At 38.5% G+C, this 25,129-nt stretch overlaps 1 protein-coding gene across 1 annotated transcript; it reads left to right on the top strand.

The window, feature by feature from the left end:
* Positions 1 to 717: 717 nt before the first annotated feature.
* Positions 718 to 24,074, top strand: LOC149313052 (complement factor I-like). The gene is made up of 13 exons (XM_089525970.1): positions 718 to 958; positions 1,075 to 1,357; positions 3,187 to 3,337; positions 6,881 to 7,053; positions 8,324 to 8,434; positions 11,914 to 12,024; positions 13,231 to 13,260; positions 14,267 to 14,299; positions 15,524 to 15,627; positions 17,033 to 17,139; positions 20,300 to 20,574; positions 22,719 to 22,820; positions 23,480 to 24,074. Exons 1-13 carry the CDS (start codon positions 896 to 898, stop codon positions 23,695 to 23,697), a joined length of 1,761 nt encoding a protein of 586 aa, XP_089382096.1. The 5' UTR covers positions 718 to 895; the 3' UTR covers positions 23,698 to 24,074.
* Positions 24,075 to 25,129: the final 1,055 nt, after the last annotated feature.

Consider the following 25,129-nt stretch of genomic DNA (forward strand, 5'->3'; position numbering starts at 1 on the left):
AATCCCTGGCCATAACCTCAGTTTTGTTAAAAGCCCAGCAAGGTGTTTCCATAAGAAGACTAGACTTTCCCTCTTAAGTCTTCTGAAATACCAGAAGGGAAGAAATTATAGACTTTCCTTATTCTGACAGGCGTCAGCTTAGCACTTCTTTCTTATCTTATAAGTTTCACTTGCCCTGTCCAGTTCTCCATATGAATAAAAAAAAGAAGGAAAAGGTATGCAACGCACAAGTCCATATGAGGGCCTCTTGTTCAGTAACCTTGAAAAAGTCTGTTTCAGAAAAGAAAATAATATCATTCCCCCCCCCCCTTCTGTTCTTAAATAAAGTAGGATGTGCACACAGCCCCATCGTTTGTGGATCAAATATCATATTCTATGTCTTCCTGTGTTGATTGGTTGATCCCGGAAATTGGCTCACCCATTGCTGAACAGCACACAATACTACTGTTATTTTTTTTTAATCAATTTGCTAAAGAATTGAGTAACTAACCAAACACAACCTTTAAACATCCATCCTGCTGTCAGGGAAATATGCAAATCTCATACTCCCTCTGTGCTTTGCAGCTGTTCCAAAGAAATAGATATCAGGAAGTAACTCCCTAATAATTCCAAAGTGTTGAGACAGGTACATGAGAGTTAAACAAAGACCAGCAAATTTCTACTGGGATCTTCCAGTTTTTAATGTTATTACTTCTCTTCCCATTTATTTTACAGGTAGAGAGAAACTGACAGGAGGATCTTCTGGAAGGATTTGTACCCATGGAGTTTCCCATACTTGATTTCAAAACTATCTTTTCAAATATTTGCTAGTGTTTAATCATTAAACACAAACCTGAAACTGGGGGAAATTCTAAGGAAAAGAAGTCCCTCTAAATATTCAACGTAACCCTTCACCATGAAACTATTACTCCCTGTGATGCTTATTGTATCCTTTTCCCTTTGTACCCTTGGACGAAAGGTAAGATTTTGTTTTAAATGAAATTGCAGGTTTAGTAGTGAGACACATCTTATTTGTAGTACTTTATTATTTTTATTCATTTCCTTGTTTTGAACATATTTGCCATGGATCTGCAGCATACAACAAGCATTTCTTCTTCCAAGCAAGAGACATACCTAATAGAAGAATGTGTGAGGAAGAGCTATACTCAGAATTCCTGCGAGAAGGTTTTCTGCCAGCCATGGCAGAGGTGTGTGAAAGGCGCCTGTCTCTGCAAGCTACCCTACCAGTGCCCCAAAAATGGGACAATGGTTTGTACTGCTGACAGGAAAGCTTTCCGAACTTACTGTCAACTAAAAAGCTATGAATGCCAGCGTAAAGTGAGCAAGTTTATGCACAGAGGAAACTGTGACCGTCAAGGTAAAAAGATTCTGATGTCTCTCTTTTTTGCTTTTGCATCAGTCATTGGTAGTGAGAAGGCATGATCTTTCAGGATGGGGAATAAAGGCATGCTGGTATTTAGTGGTATTTGGTGTGAAACAAAATTTAACAGGTAATAAAATTCAGCTTCATATAGTGGTTCCCCCAACCATAAATACTGTAGTTGGCATAGGGGACCAAGGGGGAGGGTGACTGTGGTCCTGATTTGAATGAAAGAGTAAGGGCACAGCTATTATTTGTAATAGGCAAACGGTCTTAATAAAAATTGGGGTTTTTTTTATAGGCAAATACTGGAAAGATACAAAACTGATAAGAAAGATTTTGGCTTTGCAAATGAGAAAATTGAATTAGATATTTTCTTTGATAAAAAAAAAATGAGGGCCATATCTTAAAATACTATAAGTTATTAAAACAAAGAGATCTAGAACCTGAAAGTATAAAACACTGCATGATTAGGTGGGCACAGGACATTGGGGAAATGATAGAAATTGATCTTTGAGGAAAATCCTGGCGTGATACGGACTCATTTACTCTCAGTGAGAACTATAAAGAAAATTGCATTAAAATGCTACATCAATGGTATTTGTCTCTTAGTAAGTTATACAGAATGTGTAAAGCAGGGAAAGGAGACTGTTGGAAATGCCAAAAAATATGGGGAAACATTCTTTCGTTTATGGTGGAGGAGTACAGAGGCTGAAGTTTATTGGAGGAAAAAATCCATACCCTAATGTCCAGGATATTATGTATAAATATCCCACTTAACCCACTGTTATATTTACTAAATATGACAGGTATATTGGGAAAAGAAGTAGAAAGGAAACAGAGACATATTCTGTTATATATTATTACTATTGCTGGAATTATTTATGCCAGTTATTGGAAACAAAAACAGACCCCGACAGAAGAAGAATAGTTGTATAGATTAAATGAAGCTATAGAGATGGATATATTGATGGCATCAACGAGGGCCTTGAATAAGGAGAAGACAGAAAGAGAATGGGACTACCTAAAAAGATTTAGAGAAAATATCTAGTGTTAAAATTAATTAAGTTTGGAAAGTTAACGGGTTTTTTCGGAGAGGCATGCTTTTGGTATTTTTATAAGGAGATCCTTCAAAGTTTTTTTGTTTGTTTTTTGCATGACAAATGCATAATTTTTGTGGAAGCCAAAACAAAGTATATTTCTGTAGCTACAATAATCTTGATGTACATAATTTGGTGAATGTTTGTCTGTCTTTGTTGTTTCAGCAGATGTATGTGATTATTATGTGTATGTCTTTTTAAAAAAAGTTTAATAAAATTTATTTTTTAAAAAGTAATAGGGAAAAAGTCTCATTGGCACGCTGTTTGCATTTACTTAAAAATGGATTCTTATGAGCTATTGGTTTAACTGTGTATTTAAATTGTATGTAGGTTGCATTCGCAACACCGTTTTAACTACCATGACTCAGTGTTATGGAATTCTAGGAGCTGTAGTTTTGTGAGACATTTGAGTTTTGACCTTCTCTGCCAGAGAGTTCTACTGCAAAAAACAACAACAAAAAACCCTACAACAAGTTCCAGAATTCCATAGCACTGTATGAAGGCCCTTTGGGATAAACCTGGATTAGTTATGCAGTGTGGATGCAGCCTTAGTTTAGTAATGATTCAAGGTAATTTCTTATTTTATTCCCCATTCCTTTCCTGGGGTACATTTGCCTTAGTAGGAATATTGTACACCAGTAAGTTGAGAACTTGTGGATTGTAGCCATTTAACTGTTCTTCAGAAATTGAGTGGACATAAATCATAACATGTATTTTCTTTTCTAGAGACCTTTAGAGTTGTTTTGGAGCCTGAAAATGCAACTTCAGAGGGAACTGTTAAAGTCGAATTGGCTCATTCACAGGAGGCATTTATATGTGGAGAACAGTGGGGTATGCAAGAGGCAAACGTAGCCTGCAGAGAGCTTAATTTTCCAGAGTAAGAAATTCTTGCACAGGGTGGAATGGAGATATCTTGAGCTGATAAATGTGATCAAGACATAGGGTTGCCATAACCCGGCGGCCCCCGTGCCATTCACGGTTTCGGGGGGCCCCTCCCGGTCACGGTCCGGTTTGGGCCCCCACCCGTGCCTTGTTCCCGGTTTGGGGGTCCGCTGCGGCCATTGCCGCTGCCGCTAATGCAGCTGCTGCGGCGCCGACCCTCCTCCTCCTCCGGCTCCGCCTTCCTCCTCTTCCTCGGCGGGCGGCAGAAGCGCCGCCGCCCCCACGCCCCCACTGGGAGGGCTTGCGCGCCGCCCAGGCCTCAGCAGGGGCAGGGGCAGTGCGCGCGCCTTCCCCACTTCCCTCCCCCTCGCGCGCGCCTGCCCTGGTTCCCCCTCTTCCTAGACGGGCCGGCGGCAGAAGCGCCGCTGCCACTGCGCCCCCACTGGGAGGGCTTGCGCGCTGCCCAGGCCTCAGTAGGGGCCAGTGGCAGCGCGCGCGCGCCTTCCCCATTCCTTCCGCCCGTGCGCGCGTGTGTGCCTGCCCCACTTCCCTTCCACCCGCGCCAGCCATCCTAAGGAGGAGGAGGGGGAAGAGGAGGAGGTGGAGGAGGAGGAGGAGGAAGGAGCTGGAGGAAGGGTGCCTGAAGGCCAGGGCAGAATTGGGCCACAGAAGGAGGAGGAGGAGGAGGAGGAGGAAGAGAAAAGCTGAGTCAGTGGCCATTAGGTCTGCCTTGGTATTTTGGGGGTTTTTAAATTATTTTTTAAAATATAAAATACTTATTTTATTTTATTTCATTAATTTTTATTATTGCTTGTTTTTATTTTATTTTATTAATTTTTATTATTGCTTGTTTTTATTTTATTTTATTTTTATTATTGCTTGTTTTATTTTATTTCATTAATTTTTATTATTGCTTGTTTTTATTTTATTTTATTAATGTTTATTATTGCTTGTTTTTATTTTATTTTATTAATTTTTATTATTGCTTGTTTTTATTTTATTTCATTAATTTTTATTATTGCTTGTTTTTATTTTATTTCATTAATTTTTATTATTGCTTGCTTTATTTTATTTCATTAACTTTATTATTGCTTGTTTTTGTTTTATTTTATTAATTTTTATTATTGCTTGTTTTTGTTTTATTTTATTAATTTTTATTATTGCTTGTTTTTTATTTTATTACATTAATTTTTATTATTAAATATATACACCCCTGCCTTGTTTTTTTATTATTTTTTATTATTAAATATATGCAAGTGCATTTTCTGTGTATTTATGGCGCTTTGAATGCTAACAAGTCTGCCTTTCTTGGCCAATTATAGTGGTGATGATGATGATGGTGGTGATATTGATATCAACAAGCCTCTGAGGCACGGCCAATGTAACTTGCTGTGATTTTTACAAACTCATGCGCAGTGAAGAAAAACCACAGTCCCTTGCCCAAGTACACACTTCTGAGAAGTAAAGTTGAACCCGAGGGCAAGTCCATTTCTGCCATCTGTCTAAGAATAATGCCAAAATGTCCTCCATTTTGATCATGCCTAAAAACATGCATTTATATTAACATTTTTTTTAAAAAAACCTCAATTTTTTGCGCGTCCTCCATTTTTATAAAAATGTGTCCTACATTTGAAAATGTTGCCCTACATTTGTCCTACATTTGTCCCGGTTTAGAGGTCCTCACTTATGGCAACCCTATCAAGACAGAACCACCAATTAGCAAAATACCAGAGTCTTGTGTTTGCTTAACTATAACTAAAAGCAATCTTCCCCAACCCAGTGCCCTCCAGATCTTGACCACAACTCCCATCATTTGAACCATCATCTAATAAATCGAGGGCACCAGGTTAGGCAAATGTGGATTTGAGAGTCAGAAACATAGTTCTGTAGTGAAACACATGGGTTGCACTTTCACATTTGGTTCCTTGAACCTCCACCTCACTGTAAATGATCTGAGGTAGGAGGACTTGGAAACATTGGCCAGGATCCTATTGGTCACTTACACCAGTTTAATTGTCCATTAATCTGGTATTAGCACTTTCTTGAGTGGTATGTAGCAGTGTCAAGGTGAACAGCAATAAAAGTCATTACCATGGAAGGGCAGTATCCTCTCCCAAGAAAGATGGCTCTTTCTGCTGTCCCCTAATTGAGACACCATAGGGTTCACAACCATGATAGCTCTGCTATCACACCACTATCTGCATCTCCTCTTCCTCCCTACACTAATGTAGTTACACTGGCCAGTAGGGTTGTGGCTATAGTTACCTGTAAAAAGTGATTGCTTGAGGCAGAGGCAAGAAAAGGTGTAACAAACCAGCATTTCAAAAGTAAGGCAACAAAGGGGATCAACACTATTTTGGATGGTGGTACTGAATAACATTTCTAGTTACATGTTAGTAACTTGTTTGTTATTTTTAAAGGCATTTTGAGCAGAATTCTTCAGGTTTTACACCACTTTCTTACCAATGCTAGCGTCTTGTCTTTTTAAACAAACAGACAAAAAAGTAGGGAGCAACAAATTGAGTCACATACAAAATCAACAAAACATTATAATGTTAATGGCAATTCTAACCAGCTGCACAATTCCTTTAAAGGGGGCACCTTCTCAGGCTTGGCCTCAGCCCATCATGATATCAGCATAACTATGGATATGTCTGGTTCCAAAGATATTGCCTTTGAACAAGCTGATCATTTTCTAATTTGTAATGCACTGATAATGGGGATGAATGGAATATGGAAACATGAAGGACAGAATCTTATTTAGGAATGGGGCAAGATATCTGTGCAGAAAATTAAAATACCTTTGAGTGAATTCTGCAAATCCTACCTACTAGTAGTTTGCTTTTCATTTTATTTGAAACACAATTTCAAATGGCTTTTCATAAACATGGTTGTTTCAAGTGGAGATATATATCAGTAAGAATCCAGCAGAATTTATATGAAACAAATGACTTTATTTAAACCTGTCCTTCTCAAGTTATCTGATATAGGGGATTGATTTTTTTTCTATTTTCCCCCCTAATGGGTCAAGAATTGGTATCATATTTGTGCCCATTGGTTACAACCATTTCTTTCATTCCTGGGAGTTTCCTGGAAGATCAGCTGATGATGTCTCATGGACTGGCTAATGGCTTGTGGACAGTCCATAGATCACTACTTTGAGTAATGCTGATTTTAATAAGCATTCATTTCACTCCTAACTCAGTTCAGCCTGCACTATCACTGCATGTTCTAGCACAATTCTTGTGCCAAATCACTTTGTAAAGTCTTGTGGACCATAGATGTTGCAAAACTTCATACAGGACATACCAGACCTTATATAGGCTTGACCACAAGGTAGCCAGCCATTTTTTGCTCAGATTACATGCAATGCATAATACTGTCTCTAGTCCTTTGTCTTGGTGCAGGTGCTTTCCTCTTTGTCCACTGGAGAAGTTAAAGCCAGACATACCTGTAGATGAAGTGTGTGGTCTTTCAAACACTGATAATAGCTACTGTGTGCTTTTTCTTCTGTGTGTTTTTTCATTTCCTTGCACAGAGGAGCTGATTATACAGAAGCCATTGACACAGACAATGTCTTGCAGCCACTGGAATGCATTAAGGCAACTTGCAGAGGAACAGAGACCAGCCTAGCTGAATGTGCTATAAGTCGGTTGAATCAAAGTAGTAATGCAAAGTTGGCAAAGGTAGTGTGCCACACACATGATAAAGGTTGGTAAATTAAGTTGTGAGTGAACAAGGAATGCATATATACATACAATCTGATGTTATAGTAGGATTTGCAACAAAATATTACATGCAGTGTCCCGGTTATCCACACCATGTTTCAGAATATTCCACTGTTATTCACCTTTATTCTAGTTTTCCATTTGAGTCACTGTAATAAGATATTCAGTATTCTGTAGCAGCCAATAATTATCAGTTCTCATTGGGAGCTGGGATTGTACTTTTAGGGTGCCCCTTAAATTTTCTGTTCTGTTTTAGCAAACTTTAGAAATCCCCTGAACAATATCTCCCTTTTCCCTCCAGTAGCCTAATTTGATCCTATAAATGAGCACACAATACCAGGAGTGTGAAATTGTTGGGGGTTGGGGCTCCCATTGGCCTTACAGGGGACTTTGGTGGGCCATTCTCCCACCTGCCATCCCTGATAAATAAAATTGTAAATAACAAAACAAAACACTACCTAGCTTTCAGGTCAATGCCTGGGTCACCTCCTCTTGAAGAAATGCCCTGTCCTTGACCTAAAATGGCCCGGAGAGATAAATGTGTCAAAATTTCCCACACATCTCCATTGAGTATTTGGAGGCAAACAATTTTAGGTGTTTAGGGGGGCACATAACATTCATGGGTCACACTTTCCCCAGCCCTATTATATGTGATTGGTAGTTTGTCTATTTTTTGCTATTGCTGCATGGCCCATGTGACTTTGTTTTAAACCTCTTGCTGCTTTTTATGTTTGTTGATTGATTATAATTTTTTTAAAAAATGAATGCATTTATTTGGTTTGGTAGTTGTGAGTTTGTTAGTGATATTCCAGTTCCATGAAATAGACTCACACTGGACAGAGACCAAGCTACATTTGTATAATTGTATATAAAGCAGAGACCCTGGTCTTAGATAAAGTGACAGAGTACAATTGTCCAGAAATCAAAAGCCCTGTGTCTTTTGGTCATTTGTGTTACTATGCATCTTCTTAATTCAGGGTGCTTCCAGACAGGGCTCCTAGCACTCACAGTCAGAAGACAGTGTGCAGCTCTTCCACCTTTTCCTCCATAACAGACTTGGGAAAACAAATGCAGTAGGAAAATATGGGGCAGGGGTTACAAATGGAAGATTTTAATGTCTAGACTCACCCTAACAGCCTGTCAGTAAGAAGGTCATTTGCAGAATAAATGCCTAATCTGGAAGCAAACTTAGATATTCATCTTCTTACAGAAAAATATTTTACTGACATATTATTTCTCATCCAATTTCACAGAATGTTCCTTAACAGAATTCCATTGTGTCAATAGAAAATGTATCCCTTTAGACAAAACGTGTGATGGAATCAATGACTGTGGTGATTTAAGTGATGAAGTCTGTTGCAAAGGTATGTCATATATGTATATCTTTTCATATTTTCTAATTTGTAAACCAATTTTGCCACCCTGGCCAAACTCAATGGAAGAAAAGTGGGATATAAAAATTAATACAAAATATTCACAGCAATTTAACCTCTACAGACAATTTAAAATAATGGGATAAATCTAAAACCAAATTACACCTAGAGTAGATCCAGTAAAATTAAGTTTATTCCTGTGTGTATTCTTGAAATATGACTAACCTGAAAGGAATGATCAGCAATGCTGCAAAAGATAATAATAATACTTGAGTTTACAGGCATGTTATTGAAAAGTGCCAAGTACCATGAGTTGTTTTGAAATTTAACCCAATTAACATTTATTCGTTTATTTAAATGTTTTTATTTTACTTTTTAAATAATGTAAGATAAACTCAAAGTATCTTTTAAAATCCACATGAAATACACAAACCATAGTTTGAACTGGTCAAATTACAATGAATACAGTTTGGATTAGCGTAGTCTTTTCATGTAGTACATTATTTAAACAAAGAGCAGGATAAGACAATTCAGTATAAAAGCAAGGATACATGTTTGCTAATAAATTTGAAATTAATGAAGGGTACAATTCTAAAAGCACCAGATCCTGACTGATCTTGGAAGCTAAGCAGAGTCAGCTCTAGTTAATACTTGGATGAGAGACTACGAACAAATACCAGGTTCTGTACACTATGGTCCAAAACACAGTGCAGAAATAATCCAGTCTGAGACCACTTTAATTGTCCTGGCTCAATGCTAGGGAATTCTGGGAACTGTAGTTTTGTGAGACATTTAGCTTTCTTTGTCAGAGAGCTCTGGTGCCACCACAAACTACAATTCCCAGGAATCTCTAGCACTGAGCCATGGCACTTAAAGCAGTCTGAAACTGGATTATTTCTGCACTGTATTTTTGGACTTGTATTTCAGAGGAAGGAACTTGCAAAAACACCTCTCAGTATTCATTGCCTAAGAAACCCTATTAAGTTCACAAAGTAGCCTTAAGTTGATTGTGAATTGAAGAACAAGAGTTATAGGAGATTGTGTGTCTGTGACTTTCAACCAGTATGGTAACAAATATGCAGAGCTTGGGAAAGCTTCTTTGTGTACTATGACATCCATAACCCATAAACTTAGCAACATCAAGTAGTGATATGATAATTTTGGCATGATTTATTAATAACATACATGTTCAGTTTTCCTGTCAACTCAACTAAAACAATTTTTGACATGTTACAAAATCAGTTTGACCAGAGTCTATAGCAGGACAGGAAAATCACATCTACATTGTAAGCAACAGTAGTACTATGTCTCACTGCCAGTCCTCTGCAAAACTATTTCTGTAGTTTTATAATTAGTGTTGCAGAGATGTCTTTGACATTGGTATGTGGTCAAACCTGTTTTGTGCATATTCAGTGCAAGAAAAATAGAAAATTATCTTGGTGAAGTGAACAGCAGGTTTGCAAAAGATACTAATATTTGAATAATAATAATAATAATAATAATAATAATAATAACAACAACAGGTTTTATTTATATACCGCCCAATCGCTGGGAATCCGAGCGGTTTACAACCGAGGGGATAATAGACAGTTCCCTGCCCTCAGGCTTACAATCTAAAAGACACGACACAAAAGGAGAAGGGAATGGTGAGGGAGGGAGGGGATCAAGTCCAGCACTCTTCTCTCCCTCTGAGGCCTGGACCAAGGCAGATGGACCGGAGGGAGGGCTCTTCAAATGAATGGTAAATATTTTATTAAACCATCCCCAAATCATTTTTTTACATTGCACCACTATCTGCCCAAGGTTAAGTCATAATCTGTAGAAGTGCTTGAAAAGGGAAGGCGTGTACAAAACTATTTTTTCTGGCTTCCTCTCAGTCATGCCAGAGCATCAAAAATGTTTTGTTTTTCTTTCCTTTTTGTTTTGCTTTGATTCTGCTATGCTAACAGAGTTGCCAGATCTCAGAGCCTGTGCCTGAGTCTACAGTTTTCATGGGCCATCCCCAGGTAGGAGACAAGGGTACAAATTATCCAGTTTTGGTGGACCCAGCTCCAGGCAAGAAGAAAGGTTGTGCACAGATCTCCAGCTCATCTAGTAGAGCAGCAGCTTGCTACCATATCCAAAGCTTAATTTTGCTGGAAAGACTATCCATGTGCTCTGTGTATTAACTTAGGGGCAAAACAGACCGCCCCGATAGAGCACCCCTGGGAGCGCCGGATTGGGCCTGTGGCAACTGCATGCCAGGGCCCAATCTGGTGCTTTGCCTCTCTTTTTGTCAATCCTTCAGTGCAATGCATCTAAACGTTGTGTCGAAGAAGATGCGTGATGCTGCCCACTGTCTGGTAAGCCATATGGTGTGACGCTGGCATCGTGGCATGTGGTATGCGATGTTATACCCCTACTCTGCCCTGAGGCCAGCATTAAATGCTGGTCTGTTTAGCTGCTTAGTAAACTCCCTCCTTTCCTCCCAGATGTAGTGCCAGGGCTCACCCTACACTCGAGTCTGTATCCATTTTCTGGCTAGAAGCAAATAAACTAGATTAAATGTTCCTTATTCTCCCTGAGTAGGTGAGAAAAAATAATCTCTTCATTTCACCTTGATCTGGGAACACATTTAAATAAGATTTCTGTCTTAATTTCCAAACAGGATAATCTGGGAAGGATGTTGTGTGTATGTGTGCGTGTTTGAATGACAAGACAAGAGCAACTGTGATGGTACTTTATGCATAATGCTTAATGACATCACCAGAAATGGTCCCAAGGTCTCAGGTTTTGGTCCCTGTGGTCATCCCACATGTTCAGAAAAGCTCTGCCCTGGTCTAAACAAAGTGGTCGTCCTCAGTCAGAAGGCACATCAAGTCAGCCCTCTGGATTGGCAGACTAGCCATCTGAGGCATGGAGCATTCGTGGAGGGGCCTGTCCCATTATTGTCAATGACAGCATGTGCATGCAACCACATCAGCGCAAGTGCGTGCATGGCATACATCCATTGACAATAATGGGACTCGTCCCATGCTTTTTGCTATCCATGGCGAGGGGGGGGGGAGAATGGAACCCCCGTGGATATGGAGGGCCAACTTAACAGACCCCTAGTCTTTAAACCTAGCAGAATGTGTCTTTAAATGGGGAGTACTGTACCTCTGTCTTATATTTCTATATGTATTTTAAGTGTTTAAAATGTTTAAGACAGTGATCTATTTAATGGTTTTGAACATTTGCACCATATATTGTTTTAACTGTATTTTGTTTTAATCATACAAACAGACCCCACCCTTATTAATCTCCATGTGCGCTCATCCACATAAACAAGCAGAATAGTTGGTGTGCTTGATAAATATAAAATCTCAATAATCCAGTTACAATACATTAAAAACAAACCCAAAACACCACAATGCATTATGAGCTTGTTATCATTTTGTGTTACTGATGAGATCTTGCTTTTCATATCCTGGATGATTTCTTTCCAATAGAATGCAGAGCTGGAAGCTACCATTGCAAGTCAGATGTGTGTATTTCAAACAAATACCTCTGTAATAATGAAAGGGACTGTCTAACAGGAGAAGATGAAAGTCACCAATTGTGTAAGCATAGGCTTTTTAATTATCTGTGGTTAGAGTCAAACATTAATTTTCCTTCTATGTAAATATGTCCAAGAAGCTTCAGCATTCTAGTTAGTTAACATTGCAATGATAGCTGAGTCCATCAGAGTGAAGCTCTTCAGATAGCAAAATTAAATTTCAGCCCTATCACTAGGTAAGTGGATATGTTGCCAAATATATTATTGATTTTCTTGGTACAAGGGAAGCATTGCTACTGCCCCTTACCCATTAGTATCCATAGTGCAATAGCAAAACGGAAGGGGAGTGCCATATTTCAATCGGTGAGGAGATGATAATTGTAACCTAGTAGACTATTTAATCTGCAGATAGCAGTTTTGCAACTGCCTTTTTGTTCTTGTTAGATGTACAACCTATACAACCTAGTTTTGATAACTACCGTAATAATAAAACACCTAAAGAAAACAGTAAAGTTAAGGTTTTACTTCACTGGGGCAAACACAGGATATCTCAAAGGATTGGAAAACCTCTCAAGCCTCTCAATTTTGTAGTGTTTCTCCCATCCTTTGTTTGTATCAGTTTGTGAAATCTGTTTTTATTTCCCTCTTAAGAATTAGTATTTTTGCATGCCTTTTCTTCATATGCAGACTTGCATATACCTTTTCCCTATTGACTAAACTACTGTACATGAGTTTTTAGCTGTGTGTATTGTTTAAAATGCATGGGGTTTTTTCTGTATAAAATTTCTCTGAAATACAAAGTGAGTCTCCAGAATACAGAACAAGCCGATGTGCAGATTCCTGAGGAAAGGTGTATTTTGTGTCACAACAAGTGGCAGGACATTCCAAATATTTTTGCTTTGAATCTCCATTCTGACAAAATTATTTTCCACCCTAAATGTATCCTAACCAGGATTGTGCTCTGGACATTTAAATCCAAATGCTTAATTGTCATTGGAGAATGTATAGTACAGTAATTTAACAAATTTGTGTCTAAACATTCCCAGTAGAGCCACTTATGTCAATGAAAGATAAGAATAAAGAAACAATCCACTTTTTTTCACCTATCAATCTATTTACAGATAACTTCTGCTTTCTTAACAATAAGATAAAAAGTATTATCTGAAATCAAATATGTATAGAGAAAACAGGGCTAATTCAATATCCTAGTATGTGGGCGCACTTGCTTTCTGTATATTTTAATTTATATAAATGTGTTTGTTTCAAACAGGTAATAGAAGACATCAGGAAAATGAAAAAGGTGATATTTTGTGTATTGATATTATATTGTTGTTTTACTTGGTGCCCCGTGTTTAAAGGCAGTAAGAATCGTATTTAACGGTTCCTGCTCAGCCCTACTTTTTACAGAGATACAGTAAGGTTGCAAGTCTCCTCTCTTTTTCTATTCCTGGAGCCTTAGCTCAAGGAAGTCCTGGTGTCTGCCAGGCTGGTATCCAAGATAGAGGTACCTGGTCAGAAAAAATGGCTGCATAGAGGAGCCAGGAATATGAGAAAGGGGTGGCTGCCAATATGCAGGGAGCAACAAATGTTCACCTCCATCCTCAGGTAGCAGGACAGTCAGTGCTTGGGGTAAAGAATTTGGTTTTCCATCTGATGCTGCAATAGTGCTGATGGTGGCTTTTAAAAAATCTGATCTATGGCATAGGCATATTTTTGTGAGGTGCTGCTAAAGGGGGTAAGGCTAACCCTCCCAACATGGCTGTCTCTACATATTAAACCCCTGCTCCTGTCTATCCCCTCCTGCTATAAGGAATTTTAAAGGCCTCCACTTTTTAAAAAACTATTTCCAGTGGTGGGGGCATTTGCAAACTCATTTTGTGCCCTTACTAATAGATTTCATAGATTTCCAGCTTTTTCAACATTGGCTGCATCCGCACTTCAGAAATAATCCAGTTTGACACCACTTTAACTGCCATGAGTCAATGCTATGGTATTCTGGGAGACATTTAGTCTTCTCTGTCAGAGAGCTCAGGTGCCACAACAAACTACATTTCCCAGAATTCCATAGCATTGAGCCATGACATTTAAAGTGGTGTCAACCTGGATTATTTTTCCAGTGTTACCTCCTTCTAATCCTGACAAAATCAAAGAATTGCTAAAGGCCACTTAGGTGGAAGAGTTAAAGGTTAAGAACTTCATATCACAAATTGACATATCAACAAAGTGGTTTGAAGCAAACAGCTGAACTCACTATTTTAGTAACAATAATTTAAAATTATTTGTAAATTTTTGTTTTTCTGCACAAGGAATAGAACATGCTGAAGAGTCAATGGATGAAGGTAAATCTGCTGTATAACTGTATGAAAGCTGACAATTGTTTGGAGTGCTTTAGGTTAGAAAATGGTAGCTAGGGGACTATAGCATAGATGTTTGGGAAATTAGCATGATACGGAGAAAGTTGATGGAGTCTCAGAGCATCATTTTACCACTGTACGGTTTTGAATAACTTTTTCCCTTAAATATTTACTGAATGTTTTTACTGAAATATATGAATTGTCTACCCATGCATGTAAGTGCCAAGTACAGTGCACACAGGATAGCATACATACAATGAACCTTGGAAACAAAGTACATAGTTACTTTAGAAACCAACAAAAACTGATTGAAATATTAAAGATTCAAAGGTTTGTTAGGTCAGACAGAAAAACAATAAAATCCCAAGACATAATGAAGTTAGAGCAAATGAAGTCTGTCTGTGAGGATATTTCAAAGCTGCAGGACAGAAAGAGAGAAGGTCAAAGGTAGTATGCCAAGGATGGACAATATCTGGGTGGCAGACCTCATGTGGCGGGCTTCTCCTCTGTCCCAGACCTCTTATTCAAGGGGTCTTATTCCCAATACTAGCTTTAGTCGCTGATTAGAAGTACTTTTCCTTCCTTCCCAATTATATATAATTTATACCAATTGGTATAAATTATAAATAACTTTTGAATTATATTCATTTAACTTCTAAGTATTTATTTCTTTTTCCTGATTTTTTTAAATAAGAAGAACCTTTGTTGCTAATTAAAGCCCTTGTTGCCAATTGCACAAAATGTGTCCAGCTGCATATTAGAATAACACCTAGTTTATGCACTCTAACCTACCAGTGCAAGGAGGAGACAAAGACAAAAAGTAGAGAAAAAGATAAGAGAGAATTTTTTTTTTGCTATATGGATGCATGGTTACACACTGGCGTGAGGCAAAGGCACCTCACTGTGTACTTGCTGTCTTTGGATATTCCTCTGGCAGTTTATTTCATTAGGAATAGAATGCCTATTAGAAGTTGTGCGCTTTTTAAATGGAATCTGCTTGCTCCCGTATGATCCATTTTTATATTTTTAAATAAGTGAATAGATACCTTAAGCTTCCAGTCTGCTCTCCACAACTTGTCACCCTTTGGAGGAATTGATATAAATAAGAAGTGATAGAAAGCAAATTATAAAGCAAATTGGAGGGGGGGGGGAGGGAGAGAAACCAAGTGGTTGTGCTATACGAATGACACTGTTTCTGTTTTATTAAAGAAAGAAGAAATATTAAAAAAAAATTACCACAACTATACTGTGGAGTTGCAAACCGCACTGTTACTCGCCGGAAACGAATCCTAGGAGGAAATACTGCAGAAAAGGTAAAAGCAAAAAGTAGCTGCTGGCAAAATAACAAACAACAACAAAACCATAAACTACTATTATGGCAGGGCTGTTTTCAGTCACACATATTGTAGTCATGTGGGATTAGTGTTGCAAGGTTTTCAAAACAGCCATAAGGGACAGTCAAAATTCATGACATGCAGGGTTGCTCATCAGAAAGTAGCTAATAACAGGTTTGTGTTTTACCTAAATACCAAATGAAAATAATGATTTCAGTTAACTTAGTCATGTATTTATCTGTAAAATTAACATATTGTCCACATCCATAAATTACATGATGCACATATTTCTGTCCTTATGAACAGCTTACATAAAAAATAATAATAATAGAGGATTGAGGGGGGCATCTCATTCAGTCTATATAAAAGGAAGAGCTTTCCAACTCATGGATAGGGGACACCTCTTATAATAAGAGACACTTGCCAGGCCTATAAGGGACAAGCTTTTTGGCCTTCAAATAAAGGACATCATTTATAATGGCAACCCTATAATGGCAATCCCTCTGTGACAATGTATACCACACTAATGTTTTAAGTGTAATAAAACAGGGAAGGTCAAGGGTTCTGTTTTAACTTATTGTATTTCATGTTAACACAAAAACGTTGGTCTTTGTCCCTGCTCAGTCACTTTTCCTCTCAAGCCAGAGAGCTAACAGAGATCATCAAAGTTACTTTTTCTGGATTACAGCTCCCAGAATCTCCCAGAAATACAGCCATTGGCCATGGTAGCTGCAGGATTCTGGGACATGTAGTCCAAAAATTAATTTTCCCAAGCTTTGGGAGTCAGGATGGGCAGTCCAGGCAAAATCAGCATAATGATCTAGTCAAGTGGACTAGCAGTAGCAGTCTTTATTAACTGATTTTGTGCCCACGAAGGCTCCAAGTGATGTACAATATAGCATAACTATTATTTTTAATTCAAAACCCAAAGACCAGGCAGAATATTACAGTTCTAGAAGCTCATTAAGCATAGCACCAGCTGAATTTCCCTTGCAACTAAAGCTCCCACAATTGAGGTGCTGCTGTAGAGAAAGCACTGTCTCAGGTGCTCACTAGTTTACCTTCTCAGGATGGTGAGACACATAACAGGCCACAAATTTCAGACAGGCTTGTATGAGAGGAGGCACTCTTTCAAATATCCTGGCTCCAGGCAGTGTAAGGCTTTACAGGTGAAAACTGGCTCAGGAACAAATTGAAATCATGGCTATTTGCTCATTCATTAGATTATAAATATGGGCAACAACAACTCTTAATCAGTAATACAAGCCATGCATATTGGCAAGTAAAACTAATAGCAGGACAGTTTTTATTTTTATTTTTTAAAACTGTAATTTCTAGTGAGTTATAAAAAGTATAGAATGGCTTGTTCCTTCTTTTTGTACAGGATGAATTTCCATGGCAAATAGCAATTAGAAGTATAAGAGCAAGAGTGACTTGTGGTGGGGTTTATATTGGAGGCTGCTGGGTTTTGACTGCTGCACATTGTGTTAGGTAAGTGGCTTGGACGATTTAAGAAAAACTTAAATGACTTCCATGACTAAGTGGGGATTCAAACCCTGGACTCCAGAATACTTGGCCAGCATACAGACCAAGGCACCATACTGGTTCTTATACCTAATTTATCATACATAAACTTTAATTCAAACCAATAAAAAGAAATAGCATGGTTAAGGGAAAAAGATAATGAATTGCCTAAATTTTAATTTGAACCACTAAAAACAAAGAGTGTGATTGAATATCATCTTAAAACCTATCTTTCCAAAGCGAAAGTGTTTTATGCCCTGGTATAATCTCAATATCATGGAAAATCAAGGACCAATATGGTTTAACTTAATACAATACCAAAAATATGCATGTAATCACAACCTTCACCTCCTTGCATCTCCAATATATATAATTAAATAATGTGTATGTCCTCTTAAATGTAGAAGATGGTTTCAACAATTAGTGGAAGTGCTTAAAGACACATTACACTTGTTACTTGCTTGCAACCAAGTTCTTTCTGACATTATTGCCTGTCCATTCTCAGCCCTTGGCTAGTGTCCTTGATTCCACATTTTAAAAACTGGATGCCTATCCACTGTGTAAATCCCTTAGTATCAAATAAATCTTACAAGGCATAGTTAAATTGCAATTCTCAGTGGCTGAGTGGCTGACCTCAAGGTTTTCTTAGTGGCCAACTATCAACAAACCTTCCCTTCCCCTAGAGGAGGGGGGGGTGGTGGAGAGATTCAGTAATAAAGAGAAAGAATATATTAACTCAAACAAAAAGACAGATGCAGCACAACTTTTCTGCTAGTGGAGATAAAAAAAATAAACAGTTTAGATTTTTTTAAAAAATTAAAAGATGAGCAAATATTCATCTTTTTTGCAAACAAAAGTGTTCATGTGCTGCTTAAATAACAGCATAAATAAGGCACCTCAAACTGATGTGGGTTATGGTTTTGTGGTAAATGTTACGTTGCGTTTGTACATGGATTTATCTCAGTTATATATTGTATACTTTATTATACTATTTGTTTAGGCCTCTTCTGCTTTTGTTTGCTGATTTTAATGCTTCTATAATATTTTCTAGTTTGATCTGTGTGTGCTTTATTTCTGGTTTTATTCCCCTAAAAACATTGTATTACCTATAGGATGGCTAATAAATCTTAGAAGAGATGAAGATGATGATTTTATGGTAAAATTGTATGAATGTAACAGAGGTTCAAAACAGACTGCAGAAATAATCCAGTTTGAGACAGCTTTAACTGGCTTGGCTCAATGTGAGGGAATTCTGGGAATTGTATTTTTGTGAGACATTTAGCATTCTCTATCAGAGAGGTCAGGTGCCACAGTATATTACAATTCCCAGGTTTCTCTAGCACTGTGCCATGATAGTTAAAGCGGTGTCAAACTGGTTTATTTTTGCAGTATGTTTTGGACCAGAGTGAAACAGGTGAGTGGAGAGAGCTTAGGGTTAAAATGCAATAGCAATTGCTCTGGATGCTTGTAGTAAAGAAACAGAAAAAAAGAAAAATATGCATTTATTGTCATAAGAAATTTATGTTAAGATAGGATAGGTGATAGATCCTAGACTAGATTACAGACGCCCTTAAAGATGACTTTTATACATGCTAGAATGCTGGTCACCATCACATACCCATGTCTTGAGCAACACCTCCAAAATGGCAATCTACATATAAAAGAAAAAACGGACACTTAGGACATGTTCCCACTGTAAAACAGAGTGAATTGCCGATCGGTGTAAATGACCATCATTCCCATTTGAAACCAGTTCCTGTGGCAATGTGATTGAATCCTGTCATGATGAAGCAAGGCAAAGGCAAAAAAACCCAGTTTTATCAAACACTAGTTTTACAGTGGTTCTTTTCAGAAGAATCGATTCTGAAGCGAGTTCAATAATGGGAACAACTGATCAGAATCGATTCATTCTGGAGGGGAGGGACAATGGCAGATTTACCATCAGTTCTCAGTTCTTGACAGATCTACCATTCCCCCCCCCCCCTCAGTGCTGCCTTTGTACTTATGCCGGTGCATTTTTTAAAATTAAAATTGATAGAATATTTTATTGATTGATCACTTAATTGATTGATCAATCTATTGACTATTCTATCAATTTTACTTTTTAAAAAACCCATTGCCCCCCCCCCCCCCCTTCATCCTCCTGCCTCGTTCCCTGGCTTCTCCCTCCTTCTGTCCCCAGCTGGCTCCTTCTCCCTCCATTACCCAATTTCCTTCTCAACCAGAGCCAATTTGAAGTGATGCAACTTGTGGGGATGACAAACATGCCCCCCCAAAAAAGTAATTACACTGGGGTAAGAAAAGATCTGCTTTATAATGGGAAAGAGGGACCTTTTGGAATCGATTTCCAACATGTAGCGAGGGGCAAATCGGGAATCAGTTTAAACTGCAAGTGGGAATGGGCCCTTACAAAGGTCAAAAGCATTCTATATATCCATGGCCACCCGGGTTATAAATCAATACTTGCTACAGGACTGGTGGATGGTGTTGACATTTTTTTCCAGTTTAACAGCTATCAGAACCATCAAACAGTCTGGACATAATTTATGATATGCAATTCAAATGAGCCAGTATGGGCTAACAGTTTGAGCATGGGATAACAACTCTAGAGAACAGGATTCAGTTCACTGATTGAGCATAAAAATCCACTGGGTAACCTTGGGCAAGTCACACTCTCTTAGCTGCAGAGGATGGCAATGGCTAACCATCTCTGAAGAAACTTGCCATGAAAACCCATGAAGCTTGCCATGAAAACCCAAAGCCCAAAAGTAAGAAATGACTTGGAGGCACACAACAACATCCAATTTAAACAAAGCATTATGTGTATATTTGTAAAACTGTACTGCCTGAGATAAGGACATTGAAGAATCTCTTGTAAAGTGGAATGGGAGGAACTTTGGTGGTTTGGGACAAGGTTTCTGACTTCCAAACATGCAACAAACACAGAGACAGAAATGGCTGAAAGTCCACTTGTGGTTTTTTTTGGGGGGGAGGGGGGTTTATTTTTTAAACATAAGCTGTTTCCCAAATTAAGTAGCTGGAAATTTATCACAGGGTTATGTTTACATATTTGCCCAGGTGTATTTCCCAAAATGTTAATTTATTTCATTTCATTTCATTTTTGCAGAGTAAGCCGTACACATGTTTATAAGATATTTACAGGAATGTTTAACCAAATAAACCAGACTGAAGGAATAGATACATTTGATTTAAAAAGAGTGATAATCCATGAAAAATACAATTCCAAAACATATGAAAATGACATTGCATTGCTGGAGATGAAACCCGATAACCACGGGAGATGTTCACCAATCAGTTCTGTGCCAGTATGCATCCCTTGGTCACGATATATGTTCAGAAGTGGTCAACAGTGCAAAGTATCTGGCTGGGGATTTGATGAAGGTAATTAGAATCCATTAATTAATTGTTTTCGTTATTGTCACCAATTCTGCAAAGCCCAGGGGTGGCTCTTCCTTTCTGTGCCTGACTCAGACATCATATGGTGGGAGTTTGTAGTTTGTTGAGGTATTCAGCCTGGTCTCGCAGCAAGGTCTGATGGCTGACAAAACTACAAATCCAAGGATTCTATAGGATAGAGTAATGGCAGTTAAGATGGTACCAAACTGCTTTATTTCTGTAGTCTGATAACCCTTACTTTTTAAAAAGATCTGAATGTTTTTCATCCAGTATCCCAAGACACATGATGTGCCAGCACTTGAACCATGTGGTCTTCCTCCTCCACTATTTACTGAGACCACACTCTGTCACTGTGTAACTTAATGTTACAATTACATCCCCAAAGGAATCAAGTTATCCTTTGTTAAACTGTAGTTGTAATGTAGTTTGTAATGTAATGTAATTTCCCTTGGTTACAAGCAAATGGAATGAATAAGAAGAAACTGATGTTTCCTAACTAGTTGCTTTCAAACTCAGCAAAGACGGGAATCATCACTTCTACTTGAAGAACAGCTCTCTCTCTCAATCTGCCAGAGCTTGGAAAAGTTACTTTTTTGAATTGCTACTCCTAGAATCCCAAGGAAGTCACGGAATAAAAAAAAAATAGAAAGAGAAAATGCTACAGGAAACAGTCATGAACAATCACTCTATTGCTCCCTGATGGCATATGGTCACTTGGGCAAACATGGTTGCACCTCTCTTCACTTCTGACACTTTAGGGCTCATCTTCATTTGCCAGAATACTCCAGGCTGCCCCCAGAGTGTTCTGGCCCCAAATTCCCCTTGAATCCCACCACCTTTGCTGCAGGTTTTCAGCAAATGGCAGGCAGCTGCCTTCCCACATGGTTCATAAGAGCCTGCTGCAGCTGCTGCAAGTGCAAGTCGCTCTGAGTTCAGAATGAGCCATGTTGTTAATGCTGGGCACCTCATTCTGGCCTCAGAGTGACTTGTGCCCACAAAACAAATGAGCAAGGACACTCGAAGGGACTGCATGGGAAGAGAGCTGGCTGTAGTTGCTGCATTTTGTACCAGGTTTTCTTGAAAATCCAGAGCAAAATATAAGTCTTTTTAGTAGAGGACAAGGGCGGAAATCCCAAATCAGATCCGGACATTGTGTCAACAACTTTTGATCTGTGTAATGTAAACAGCATGCAGTGGACCCGGGGGAATTCAGGGTTTGTAAGTAATGCAGACAAACCCATAAAGAACCAATAGTCTTATTTGCTGTGTTTTCAGGAAAAGACAGGAAAAGCTAACAAAGCTTAAATGCCGTTGGTATAAATATTTTAATTAAATTAAATTAGTTTTAAAATTAAAATATATTAATTTAATTTAAATTAAAATAAATTAAATTTTAAATCAAATTAAATGAGGTTTGCAACAGTACCATCATTCTTGAGATTCCCAGAGGCAGCGCTATAAGTGCTGTTGATATGATTTACAGGTTCCAGAACAAACATGAGAAAATGAGTTGGGGGTCTGGTTTCTCAAGCATTTACAGGCTCTGACCCTGGATACTAGAGAACAAAGTGGCCTAAGCTATCAAATCTCTCCACTTTTTCATAACAGTGATGTTCTTTTAAGGGGATGTAGGAGGAACAAGAGACCATCATTATGGGGTTGGGCCAAGAAAAGTTATGTTTTCATTCCCCTTCCCCCTGCTATTTCACATAGCACTTTCTTGCAGGTGAATCTCTCTTCACATAAACACACACTTCAGCTAGCACAAGCACATGAGCTATTGAGATCTGGAAACAGCCATAAAGCTGTTGCTGGTTGTAGTTTTGCAATATTGAGTTTATCCTCTCTTACTGGGCAGTTTGCACTAGAGTGGTAAAAAAATTGCTGAAGCTGTTGTGTACACTCTATTCATAGAGACATAGTTTAAGGAGCTTTCCCTTTTTATATGCAAGTTATTTCTGATCCATGTTCACAAGCTAAGGCTAAAGCTGAATTGTTCCAACCATTGGTGGATGGGATAAATTTGGGATCATCTGACGTATTTGGGAGATATGGCACTACAGCAAATCACAATTGCAAGAATATAATATGTTGATTTTCCCCCTTTTTGGATATTGATTTTTCTCTAGCTTTTACAAGACAATATTTTCTTAAGTGGGGCTACATTTATTTAATGGAAAACTGTTCCGACATCTACAAACACCGGTATTTTGAAGGAATGGAATGTGCAGGTAAGCATGTACTGTATTACTTTGACTCCTATCCAGATGCTAAATCATGAGCCAATATTAAGTAGGCCAAGGGTGTAGAATCTCATTTAACCTGAAGAATGATTTCAGGTTCAGAGAAGTTCTCAGGGGCTGCATCCACACTACAAAAACAGTCCAAGTTAAAGTGGTTTATTTCTGCAGTATAGACGCAGCCAGGGACTGCATTTCAGTGGCAAAAATGTTTCTGGGTCACATCCTGTTGACTTTCAGGTCACTTCCTAAAATGGCCAGATGGAGCAAAAAAAATAAAATAAAAAAAGGCAAAATTGTCTCCGCACTCCTTAAGAGATGTTCTGGAGCAGAAAATTAAACAAAAATTAGGAAGGTCCCTTGGAGCTACAAAAATGGCCCTAGCAAGCGCACTTTCCCCTCACCTTCCTTAGAAGCTTCTGGGGGGCACCATTTGCCATTGGAAGGACATGGGGTCTCGAACGGACAGAGTGCATGAGTGCATGAGACCCAAACGCAACTCTTTGTCCATCTTTGTTTTAAGTCAGTAGCAACTGTATTACAACAAGCGTTTAACTGAAAACAGGAGCCCAGTTCATTTAGGGGGAAAACTCTAATGTTCTTCAATGGAAAAATGTACATTTGATAATCATTTTTTCCCTTTTTTTCAGGTACACATGATGGCTCTGTAGATTCTTGTAAAGGTGATTCAGGTGGACCTTTGGTTTGTTTTGACTCTGACAATGTGGGATATCTTTGGGGTATTGTGAGCTGGGGTGAAAATTGTGGTGAAAAGGGGCACCCTGGTGTTTATACAAAAGTGGCCCATTACTTTGATTGGATTGGCTATCATACTGGAATGTCCCTCATTACTCGATATAACCTGTGATTTTTGGATTTAAAATATGTCTGCTTGACAGTGACAAAACATGAAAGATTGGTTAAAGCATTAAGGGCTCAGTCTAACATAGGCTTCAGTGGGAGAGACATGCAACACAATCCTAAATATGTTTATTCAGAAGTATGTTGTGAGTTCAGTGAGGCTTGCTTCTAAGTAAGAGTGTATAGGACTGGGGGGTTATATATGCTAAAATCTATGGGATTTAAGTGCTTAACTCCATCTGGATTCTGCCACGGAAGATTATCAATTATGACATGTTACATTTTTCATTTAAACCACTGTTAAATTCTGATGACCTTCTGTAAATAGACGTGGCCCATATTGTTGGACATAGACTTTATATTCAAATAAAGGCAAATCATACACTGTTGAAAAGTTTTTATTTAAGTGGGGTTTGCATTGTTATTTCCTAAGTATGCTACACTGTTGCCCAAATAATATATCTATGAATGGATAATATTCAGATTATCTTACTTTATAAACCTAGAATTCCAATATTTATTTCTTTTCTGGAAACCTTACACTCCAAATCAAAGGAGTAAAAACATACCACAATTCTCAGCTAAATTATTCTGTAGAAAGAATAGATACACCATGTTGTTGGGGTTATCATTATGATTTAGTTCCTTTAGATCCCACCTTTCTTTCAGTTAGCTCAGGGTGACATGTATAGGTCTTTCCCCCACTTTATCCCTACAAAAACATTATTAGATAACTGAGTGGAAATAATCCCGGTAGGATGTGAGTTGAGTCTTTGTCATTCACATACACTCCCTTTATTCTCTTGAGACTTTTTGGAAATGAAGGTCCACTATGCTGCCTAGCCCTAAGCTTAAGCCACCAACACAATCACCACACAACACAAGGCCATCTTTGCTCACTTCTTTTCCTTTGTTACCTTCTGGTCCTGTCAAGGGAATGGGGAGGGAATGGAAGAAGAAGGTGATAATGATGTGCCTGTGCAGTAGCAACTGGAGCTTACAGGGCAGGATGAGGCTCCCACCAGTGCCAAACATTTTGCACAGTTTCGTACTTCATAGAATCATAGAGTTGGAAGAGACCACAAGAACCATCCAGTCCAACCCTTGCCATGCAGGAACTCACAATCAAAGCATCCCTGACAGATGGCCATCCAGCCTCTGTTTGAAAACCTCCAATGGAGACTCCACCACACTCCAGGGGAATGTGTTGCACTGTTAAACAGCTCTTACTCATCACCACTGCCATATTTTAATGAACTACCACTGGCCTGCAACAAAGAAGAAATCTGGGATTTAGTGCTGCTTCTGGCCTGGCTGGCCAGGACATTTTTTAGTCCCTTCAAGTTGGGATTTTCCAGGTTTTTTGGGACAAATGGTAACCCTATTCAGGACTAATAAGGTGGGAGACTAGCATCAGTCTTTTTAATTTATACTTGAAA

The sequence above is a fragment of the Sceloporus occidentalis genome, unplaced genomic scaffold (assembly GCF_023333645.1).
Source record: "Sceloporus occidentalis isolate IW3139 unplaced genomic scaffold, rSceOcc1.0.p SCAF_5, whole genome shotgun sequence".
NCBI lineage: Eukaryota > Metazoa > Chordata > Lepidosauria > Squamata > Phrynosomatidae > Sceloporus > Sceloporus occidentalis.